The sequence below is a fragment of the Anopheles aquasalis genome, chromosome 2 (genome assembly GCF_943734665.1).
Source record: "Anopheles aquasalis chromosome 2, idAnoAquaMG_Q_19, whole genome shotgun sequence".
In the NCBI taxonomy this organism is placed as follows: domain Eukaryota; kingdom Metazoa; phylum Arthropoda; class Insecta; order Diptera; family Culicidae; genus Anopheles; species Anopheles aquasalis.
Genome location: NC_064877.1, coordinates 58,709,759 through 58,720,965, shown reverse-complemented (window position 1 = coordinate 58,720,965; position 11,207 = coordinate 58,709,759). Strand labels below are relative to the sequence as shown.

At 45.1% G+C, this 11,207-nt stretch overlaps 2 protein-coding genes across 2 annotated transcripts; both read left to right on the top strand.

Annotated features, from left to right (window-relative positions):
* The first annotated feature begins 1,758 nt into the window (after positions 1-1,758).
* On the top strand, positions 1,759-2,830 carry LOC126576077 (fibrinogen-like protein A). Its single transcript, XM_050237185.1, has one exon. It carries the CDS (start codon positions 1,759-1,761, stop codon positions 2,767-2,769), a length of 1,011 nt encoding a protein of 336 aa, XP_050093142.1. The 3' UTR covers positions 2,770-2,830.
* Positions 2,831-6,138: 3,308 nt separating this feature from the next.
* On the top strand, positions 6,139-7,068 carry LOC126576072 (fibrinogen-like protein A). The gene has a single exon (XM_050237172.1). It carries the CDS (start codon positions 6,139-6,141, stop codon positions 7,066-7,068), a length of 930 nt encoding a protein of 309 aa, XP_050093129.1.
* The last annotated feature ends 4,139 nt before the right edge of the window (positions 7,069-11,207 follow it).

Here is an 11,207-nt window from a genome sequence, read left to right as displayed (position 1 = left end):
GCATATGTCGTGCCAGTTTAATTTATCTGTTATTTGAAAAATGTTCATTCCGGTGGCTTCACCACAGTGGCTTGTGATCGACTTTTCGAATTAATTCTCTCCGGTACCGTGTGCATGCATGGTAGCATAGTTCTGGGCACGCAAGGGCGGCAAGGACGTGGGAAAGTTTATCATTTGGTCCCTAACTGGCGCTAGTGTGGTAGAAATTTACTGAAAATAATACGTGCCAGAGAAGTGAGCATTTTTAATGCTTTTCCACAGCACTATAATAAACAATTGTGTAGTCTGGACAGTGTATTTGTTGAAATAAATCCTGCTGAATAATAAATAATTGATCTTTTAACATCTGTTGGCACAACCACACACGGCTCACTCAAGCAAACTATTGTAAATAGCAATATATTATTAATTAAATATAAATCACCCCATATGCTCCAAATTATGAAGCTCATTATTGGCATTGGTTTGCATTTCGTTGGAAATTTGCACACGACACAAAGATCGTTCCCACGAATGGCGCACGACTCAACGGAATTTACAATTCCATCAACTGATACGTTGCAATCAAATGCCAAACAAAGAGAAAATTGATTGACCCGTAGTTCAGCGTAGGTTTGCATTGCTAGCAGCTACCATAGCATGCTGCACCGGCCGCTGGGTTGGCAAAAGCATACATCTCGATGCCCAATAACCGTCGCGGTTAGTTCAGCGAATGCCAATCGCGACTCTTATCCAGCCACGTGGGTTAAATGCTGCGGTTACCGTTTCAATTTATTGTTTAATTGACTTTCATCAGCAGTGGGCCGGTTCGATCGCACAACAAATGCTGACAGCCACCGTTACAGAAGGAGTGAATTTTGAAGTGGAACATGAGAACAGGAACGGAGAGGAATGGATGCTTTAACACTAGCGACCATATGGACACTGCAGCCATCCTGTCCCGGTTGTCGCTTGCTCGCTTGTTCTCGTCCTGTGTGCCACTGTGTAACACGGAAAGCCAACAAATATCATGGCGTTGCAACCCATCACCTCGAATGAGCTTTCAATTGCACATCAGCACGCGGGAGCCACAAAGCCTTTCCACAAAAAGCCGGCACCCATCATTCATCACCACCACGCACACGCCGATGCACGGTTGGTTGTGCAAAATGAAAAATAACAGCTTTCACTGATTGATTGACAATTCATTAACTGCGCTGTGGCGTTTGTGGTGGTCGCGGTGCTGGCGTATGGTTTGCGGTGAGCTGCAGGTCCAGCATCAGCACCAACAGCGCCATTCAGTGAGCACTGAACAAAGCCATTTCGTGGCAATTATGATCGTCCCATGTATCTGGCGCAATACCAAGTCAGCTGAATTTTATATTCCATCTTCGGTTAATTGAATAAGAAATTTAAAACCGGTGAAACAACAATTAATTGATAATGATGGAGATGCGCATTTATGTTTTTTTTCTCGGTCGCTTTTGCGAGTGGTCGTCATAGCCGAACAATCGCCATCGTCAACAAGAAGTTGATGACCGTTGATGACGAATGAACGAATGAAAGTGGTAAAGCAAATCGCTCGCGAGCGCAAAAGCGTGTGCTCTTCCAATTGCTTATCATGCGAATGCCTCCATAGCACCGGTCAGGGGTTTCCCTCAAAGTGTGCTGGTAGAGGGAATGATTGAGATAAAATACCGTTCAGAAAAGCTTTTCTTGTTAGTTCCCACTCGACCTGCAATCGGCTTGGTGTTACATCGACAACTTCATACTCGCAACATGAAGCTGTCCATTTGTTTTCTATTGATTTGTGCTGCTTTGGGTGCAGGGGCAACTAACAAATCCCCAGAGCACACCGACACCATCCAGGAAACACCGACGTCAGAAGCAAATTTGGGACAAATGCTGAACCAGAAACAGATCCATTCGCCATACAAACCCCTGAAACAGGGATGGCTTTGCTTCAACACGCTCATTCCGGATTGTCAGACGCCCACATCGTCACCAGCCCAGCAACCAAGTATCACAACTACAACACCAATAACACCATCAACTCCTACGACTACTCAATCGACTACAATAGCACCCAGAACAACAACAACTATTACCCCCACAATAAAACCAATCCCTGCAACAACGCTGAAGCCTACGCTGCCATCTTCGTGCAAAGAGATATCATCTAAAACATCGGGAGTGTATCTTATCAGTGTAAACAACAACAGTGCACCGTTCAACGTTTATTGTGAGCAGGAGAAATACGAAGGAGGCTGGATTGTAATGCAGCATCGGTTTGATGGTTCCGTTGATTTCTATCGGAACTGGACCGAATACCGCGACGGTTTTGGTAACTTGGCGACGGAATTCTGGCTCGGATTGGAACGAATTCATCAACTCACGTCAGCTCGTAAGCACGAATTGATTGTCGAGATGACGGACTTTGAAGGGAACCACGGGTTCGCTCGCTACAATGCGTTCCAAGTAGGGAGCGAGAGTGAAAAGTACGAATTAACATCCCTGGGATCGTATAGTGGCACGGCAGGTGACTCATTTTCACATCGAAATAGGAATAAGTTCTCTACAAAAGATCGGAACAACGAAGGCAAATCCGTGTATCATTATGCTGTTCTTTATAAAGGGGCTTGGTGGCACGGTTCTGGGGCCATTTATTCGAATTTGAACGGACCGTACACAGCCAAGAAAACCAGCGATTTAAAATCAAATTGGTGGTTCCGTTTCAAAACTGGATATAATCCATTGGCCTTCACCAGGATGATGATACGGGAACTGTGAGAATGATTCTGATGTAACTTATCGATCGGTGCATTGTGAACTGAATAAAAGCCTAGTTTATTGAAAAGTATCAAAACTAAATTGATCTATTTGCTATCCGCTAAGCTACCTCTAAAACCTGACACCTAGTTGGTGTGCTCGATAACACCGTTCACATGCCACGCTTCACCGAGACCTACAGATTCCGATTTGTTGAACTGATTGAAAACAATTGAGCGGAGTGCAGTGCAGTGTTTAAGTGGTGCTGAAGTGTAAAAACGATTCATATTTATTTTCCCTCTCTCTTTCTCTTTCACACAAAAGCACATAACACAAGTGTTCGAGTGTGGGCTTCCCACCTACCCCTTTTTGCCTTTCTACTGTTTGATGGAAACCCGAAACCCACCCTGCAGAACGATAATCCGGCTTACACAGGGCCACAGGAAAATCGTTCCACAGCATCAGGAGCAGAAGGAAGAAGAAAAGGTGGTGGGCAGGTGAACAACATCGCTGCCGGTCCGAAAAAACCGTTTCCACCGGCCGAATGGCCATGCTCACCAACTGTGCGGACATCGACCGCACATAAATTCTGAATCGGGTTATAAGTGGCTACCGGGTACCGCCGCGGGCCATTGCTGCCATTCCCACGTGTTACTGCCCACAAGGGGCTTAGGATATTGCTCCTGGTGTCGCACCATGGGGGATGAGGGTTTGAGGGAGCCTACGCATAGATAGGCGCTGCATTCCATATAAAACCATAAAAATCGGATAATTCAATTGACATCACTCAGCGCCCGGTTTCGCGGTGGGAAGGGGATCGGATCCGACACCGGAGCAAATCGGTTTGCATCGGGGTTGTGGAAAATCCCCGCCATTTTTTTTTGTGCAATCCCACGACACCCCCACCCCGTGAACAGGATGGTTTTCTGTTCGTGGTTTTTTTTTTTGTTTCATGGAGAGGAAGCATCGGTTAACACGTCTGTCAGCACTCTGGGCGAGGGTCCGGGCCGGCGCAGTTGGAGTTTTGATTAGCGGACGCAACCCAACCCGTCACACCCGGGAGTGACATTTAATTTATGTGGAATGCGGTTAACAGCAACCAGCATCAGCTTATCATGTGGCCACGTGGCCGAACTGCCATTACATGGGAACCACAAACCCTACTGCACCAACGTCCATTCCATTCGGCGAGATGAAATGAAATGCTGCTCGTCGAATGTACCGTAAATCATCCCCGTGACACGTGACCACGATCCCGCCACAACCTGCATCCCTCTCCAGACCCTTCTGTTTTAAATATCACTCTGGCCAGTGGACCATCGTTCTGCCATTCAAATTAAGACATAAATCAGTCACTACTTCCACCATGCGGAACTGTCTTCACTCCAATGCTCCAGGAAAAGGCAACGGCGAGAAAATAGACGCACTAGCACGCAAACCCGGCAAGGAAAGAAATGGATTTGAAATGCAGCACCGGCACCGGCGCGATGCCGCTCATGCGATGCATCATTATGCTGTGCAGCAAGTGTTTGTTTTAATATCCTACGCGGACCACAAACCACTTATCCTACTCTCGTCTGCGAGGGAAAGGAGTGGATATCCGATGAGCGAGCGAAAAGAATAAAATTCAAATAAACATACATCCTCCCGAGATATAATCCGTAACGGGGAAGCCTAGCATCGCATAAAAGCACACACCCCATGGCACCACACTCGAGAAGCTGCTTTGAGGACCATTCAAATGGGGCATACTTCTTCTTCCCAGCGATGCAATTCGACGGCGGCCGCCAAGCGGACCGACCATTGCATTGTTGGGGATGGGAAGCTGCGCTTTGCAGCTGCGTTTGTTTGCTTTTGTGCTGTGCAAAACCTGCAGTGCAAAGGAGTTTCCGAGTTTGCATAACGTTTTTAATGCCCACTCTCCTCTTTCCACCAGCACGTTTGGGTCGTGAAGAGGCACGGGAACGAGTTGAAGCGGCATCACTAAATAAGTGTTGATAATGTGTGCGAAAAGTGTGTGACGGGTAACACCGCATCTCCATAGTAATGGTGCATTAAATTGGGAACGCCATAAAGCAAACAACCAAACAAACAAACCGGAAGGTAATTCACGCTGCAATTATTACGACTGTAATTTGGTGTTTGTTTTAAAGGTGGAAGGCGCGGGGACTTAAATTCAAGCCGGAGGGCCGTGAAAGAGTGCAGGAGGTGTTAGTAGTGAGAACCACAAACACTGGTATCGAATCACTTTATTCGGAAATGCTACTGGACGCATCATCAAGGAGTACCATGAAATGAATCGCCTTCCTCTTGGTTGCCGTCCAGATGGAAGGAAGTGGATGCAGAGCAGCTTAGGACCACTCCGGCCGCTATTGGAAGTCAGTTCAGGTAAACCCTTCTCCACGCACATCTTTTGTAACTTTTACCAACCAATACTTGGTTTGTTTTCATGTTTTTTAAATGGGACTTTTTTAACCAATTATTGCGTTTATTTTGAATATAGTAGATAGTACATCAAGGTTGATTTACAAATGGGTTCAACTAAGCTTCTCCTAATTACTTTTGTTTTGTTTTTTTATAGTTTAATAGTGATCGAATGCTGGTGGAATTGTGACAAGGGTTTATTGACCTGTCTTATAAATTCATCCATTTCTTTAAAGCATCTTATTTCCTACCCTTATCCCGTTTATGTACAGATTATTGTATGAATTATTTTGATCAAATATTGCGAAAAAAAATCATGATTTTGGAGTGAAACATGATGCAGTTCGATTGCCCAAAAATGCAGTTTATTCGAAAACTCTAGGTGAGTCTGTTGCAAGCCGCACCATCGGCTGCAGCAAATTCATCTGAACTAGACTAATTTTGCTTTGCGTGGTGCACGGACAATTCATTACCATGGAAATACTTCGTAGGTGACTAATAACTAAAATATATTAATCCAAACATACCCCAGTTCGTCTCACACCACAAAAGTATCAACGATCGCAAAGAATTGTAGCGGTTATCAGCCAGGCGGTGAACTCGTTTCTGCACGAACTGCCGATATCTACTGCGGTTGCATGACCGAGACCGTGAAATGCTACTGATAAGCGGTCGTCATAGCAAAACAATCGTTATCGTCAACAAGACGGTCATCAAACGTATAAACCGGGTCTCCTTTCAGCACGCTGGCTCGAGTTTGTGGTAAAGCAAATCAGTGGTGTTGAATTATAATTCCACTGGATGCGGTGCGTTCTTCCAATTTGCTTATTATCAAACTTACGATAAACCTTGTGCTGGTAGAGGATAAGACACAGTATAAAATCCGGTTCAGAAAAGCATTGGATAATAGTCCCAACTCGACCTGCAATCGACTCGGTGTAACAACGACAGCTTCATACTCTCAAAATGAAGCTGTCCATTTGTTTCTTATTATTTTGTGCTGCATTGAGTGCAGGGGCAACTAACAAATCCCCAGAGCACACCGACGACACCGTAAAAGCACCGTCAGCGGGAAGAATTTCCGGATTTGGGCTGGAGATTATAATGACTAAATTAAGCTACATCGATCGTAAATTATTCAAACTTCAATCAGATCTGGATCAACACCGGGAACAGATGGAACGGAACCAGAAATGTCACGAGAAAACGTCACCAACTGCAACAACTACATCACCGAACAAAGTAAAGTTACCTTCTTACTCATCCTGTAGGAACGTGCCAACGAAAGTTTCGGGAGTGTATCTTATCAGCGTAAACAACAACAGTGCACCGTTCAACGTTTATTGTGAGCAGGAGAAATACGAAGGAGGCTGGATTGTAATGCAGCATCGGTTTGATGGTTCCGTTGATTTCTATCGGAACTGGGCCGAATACCGAGATGGTTTTGGCCAGTTGCACAGCGAATTTTGGCTCGGATTGGAGCGAATTCATCAACTCACAACTGCCCGTGCACATGAAATCGTAATCGAGATGGCAGACTTTGAAGGAAACCACGGGTTCGCTCGCTACAATGCGTTCCAAGTAGGGAGCGAGAGTGAAAAGTACGAATTAAAATCCCTGGGATCGTATAGTGGCACGGCAGGTGACTCATTATCGTACCATGAAAAGGGGAGGAAGTTTTGTACAAAAGATCATAATAATGACGGCAGACCCGAGTACCATTTCGCCGTTCGTTATGAAGGTGCTTGGTGGTATGGTTCTGGTGGTGGCTACTCGAATTTGAACGGTCGGTACAAGAATACTGTCGATGTGAAATCAAATTGGTGGTTCCGTTTCAAAACTCCTAACGGACATCATCCGCTGAGCTTCACCAGGATGATGATACGGGAATTGTGAGCATGATTCTGGGATAGCTTATCGAAATGCATTGCAAACAGCGGAATTTATTGATTACTATAGGAATAAAATTGCAATCGATCACTAAATAAAATAAGTATTTTATTTTATTGCAAATCTGTATGTTTTTTTTATTATGCATGTTATTACAAATCTGTTTTCCATTTGGCACGGAACGGCAATCCCTCGCTGTTGTCCTCATGGTGTGCAAGGAGATAAAGTTCTGAACTGATTCAGTTTTAGTTTTCCAACATCAGCGTAATAGTTACTCTCTTGCTTTACATTACATCAGTTGTTTTTCCAGAATAGAAGCATAAGGCGTCGGGTCGAGAAAAGAAAGTAACGCAACGAAGTCTAGCATACGAAATACAACAACAATTCCAAGCACAAGGGAAAAAATAAATACGTTGCCTGCTTACCGTATGTTGGCCGCCTGTTGCCCGTTGCACCTAGTCTTTCCCTGATACAACCACCGCCCGTACTCGTCTTTGGCTGGCATGCCATGTCAAACGGGAATGCTGGCTACACTGGCTTCCTCTTCAAAGGCAGACTACGCTTTACCTTTATGCTAGTGAAACCATCCGTTAGCAACGCAATCCTCTCCTGGCTCTTAGGTCACCAGACAAGAGACATTCGCTTCCACACAAAAACACAGAGCGACCGTCTTTTGTCCTCGCATTTTTCACGCCTTCCGTTCAGTGAGAGGGGGGCGGGCTGGTCTGCTGTTAGTTTCTGCATTTTATCACACCGGCCATACTGTTGCTAATGTTGCGCAATGCAATGCCAGGCACCCCATCACACCTCGGCTTCCTAAGCTTAAGCACTTCAGCCGACGACCAGGAGCGCTGGTTGGAGCACTGCAAGCATATTTGCATAATATCACTTTCATTTCATTATCATTTACCACAGTTGGTCCCCTTTCAAAGTGAGAGAGAGAGAGAGAGAGAGAGAGAGAGAGAGAGAGAGCGCACCAGCTGGAAGAGACAGGTCTTGAAGTGGGTGGCGAAAGGGGATTGGTTCACTCGGCACGTTCGCCGCAGGATGGTCGCATATAATCAAGGACCTCTGCCACCAAAACCACCTCTACCACCGCGCTGTGCGCTCGCTCGCAGAGTAAGGGGTTCTTCCGTTGGAAAATGCTGCGAAAACCCTGCTCCATGTTTGTGGATGTAGGATGTAGTTTTGTAATAAAATATAATCCGCCTTTCAGCAACACGCAGCAACCGTCCACAAATTACTCGCAATTATAATCAAGGGGTAGATCGCTGCTGTGTGTGAAGAGCGCCAAAAATGTGTGTTTATTGGAATCCCTGATGCTGCTGCTACTGGTCGACCATTCACCTCTCGAAGCATTAACCTGGCAGCCAAGGCAAATTATACACCGTTGCTAGTGACCGCCGCCAACGCCAACAGCAACTTCGTGGAATCTGTGAACGAAACGGAGTCACCAACCGGAGTGCATCGCTCGCATGGTCCTGGGCGATGAGTTTCCTGGTTTTGTTTCTTCTTTTCACTCAACTCCAACTCAAACGCTCCAGTGAAATGCACTGGTTCGAGCGACGACAGGTGCTTGAAGTGAAACGATCCGACCTTTCAAATATGCAACGAACCGGCATTCGCGCAATAGCGGCACTTGTCAACGACTATGACCGTCCTTCTCGGTACCTTCACGAGTTCTGTCAGGTGCTAACGCGCTACGGTAGCGTGAACAACATTAGCAGCAGCCCAGTATTGGGAATTTTAACCAACGCCATCGTGCATGTGAAGTTGTTCCAGAATGCCATCACCCTTGAGTATCATAAATTAAGGGATTAATCTAGTTTTTTGTCCGTTTTTTGCCTAAAGAGTCCTTAAACAAGCCGTATCATCGCAATACGAAATCGAATCGAAGAGATTGGGAATGTATTGGATTGGAATTATTATGAAACTATCATCAATCCGATATCATCAATTTACATAACATTTTTTATCTTTTCGTGATGTTCTTGAAGTTTAATGTTTTGCATAAAATGTGGTTCACTTACAATAGTATAATCATAACCATATGAACGTAATATGCAATGATTGTTACAACGTTTTTACTTCAATGCTCTCATCCATACACACGCATAATTTTTGCGTTAAATTCGTTCATTACTGAGTACGTTGCCGCTAGAACTCTTAATAGAATAATGAAATTCTTTAGCAAATTAGGGTATTTGCCAATTTTAAATACTCTAACTAACTTACACCATAGACTCATAGCTATTATTATTATTAGAAGATAATATCAAATGCAGAACAATATTAGTTTGGTGATGAGGTTTTAGCACGATTGCAAAAAATAGAAAGAAATACTTGGACAAATTCGAGCAAACATACGCCTTATCATAAATGAAAATGTTCATTTAGTTCCAGTTCCGACATTAAAATAGAATGAAACACAAGGAATGGTGAATAGTAGCTTTAAAAATAAATTTTAATTAGCAACATGACAGCACATTCACCGCAGTCCAGAGACTTTACAATATTTTCAACCACTCGTGCGCTACCAAAACGCGGTTTCATCATTAAACATGTTTACCTTTCAATCTCGAGTTCCACTCCAGTCACTTCAACCACCCGCGTCTCATCTAACTGTTTGGAAAAGAGTAAACTACGACGCTCACGAATAGCGCGTGATAATTTAATTTTATAAACTCGAAAAAGAGGAAGAAAAACATACCAAATGAAATAGCCAACACAATTTTTGAAGCAAACCATCAATCCAACTCATGCCGCCGAACGGATCACTGCGCTGCGTTGGCTGCGTGTTGAGCAACACCCACGGCATTAAATCACTCAAAGTGTTTGCTACAATCCGTTCGGCGAATCGTTAAACTTTGTCGAGTGGATAGATCAAAGCTTCTTTACTGACTGAAGAGTTTACGAGAGATGCAACCAAAAGCTCGCTCTGCCTTAGAGTGTTTAGCCCCTGCGTTGGCTCGTTCATTTTCCTGGAATTCATTAATTGACACGGTCACAGTCAACCGTAGTACCAGGGCTAGCGAACATTGGACTTCAATTTCTATTTCTCTTCACTCAGGCCAGACATTAATACCCTGACTGGCCAAAGGACAACTTCCGACTACTGCGGAGTTGGCAGATTTTTCGTTCGTTCGCAAAAATCGCTCATTCCGGTCGACCAAAAGTGAAGCAAAACGAACAGCAATCCCGTTTCGAGACTGTCCTTTCCGGGTGACAGATCCACCCGGCAAATCCACGCACCACCGGCCTGGCATACGTAATGAAATGACAATCTGCCGGAAGCATAATTGGAAACAAATCCGCCACCGCTGCCACCCAAAAAGAAAAAGGACGTGAAACAGCTTTGCTGTATCAGCATTTCATGGCATCCGGTTCCGTTGTAATGGTTCATTAAATAACATCGAAAGCGCACCTTTCGCACGGGCGTGGTACCGGTTCGTCCTCGCCAAATCTGGCAATCCGGGTGCGTGCCCGCGCATTCCGGGGAGATGTTTTCGCTTCTCCCTACCGTTTGGCGGCATCAAACGCTGAGACCGACGGGAACAAAAAACACCAGCCAGCGAAAACCAGTCCAGAACCAGAAGACGCCCAAGACATCGACTGCTGTGCTTAACGGCGCCCAAGCGCCAATCGTGTGCGAATAATTAATATTGACCAACCGGTGCGCTCGCGTCCCACGGATTCGGAAGCATAAACAATTTAGATGTTAACGAGCGCGATTTAGGGCGCCACAATTAGCCCGAAACCTGGCCGTTCGTTCGGTGGTTCGGTGATGATTCCGTGAGCACCGGCGTCGTACCACGCGAAGCGATGAGGATCGGGCAAGGATAAGACGAAGTACGGACTTGTAAAACAGTTTTTAAATGCTCGGTAGCTTAGCTGGGTAGCGGTGCGTAGGTTTCCGTGTGCGATTTGGATGTCCAAATCCAAAAGAATGGTGGAAAGAAAATTTGTTATCTCGCCCACGGAGCAGCATGGGATGCTAACGTAATCCCAATTGTGTCTTGAACATCGACATCCAGCTCTCGCGCTGGTCACGTGGTTCCATTTACATTTTGTTCAAATAGCTGTAGCAGCTAATTTGCAGCCTGCAGCATTTTTTTATTTTAACCAAAATCCATATTCTGGTGAAT

Bases quoted from the DNA above. Each gene is read 5' to 3' on its own strand.
- LOC126576072 (XM_050237172.1), top strand. From the start codon at position 6,139: ATGAAGCTGTCCATTTGTTTCTTATTATTTTGTGCTGCATTGAGTGCA.
- LOC126576077 (XM_050237185.1), top strand. From the start codon at position 1,759: ATGAAGCTGTCCATTTGTTTTCTATTGATTTGTGCTGCTTTGGGTGCA.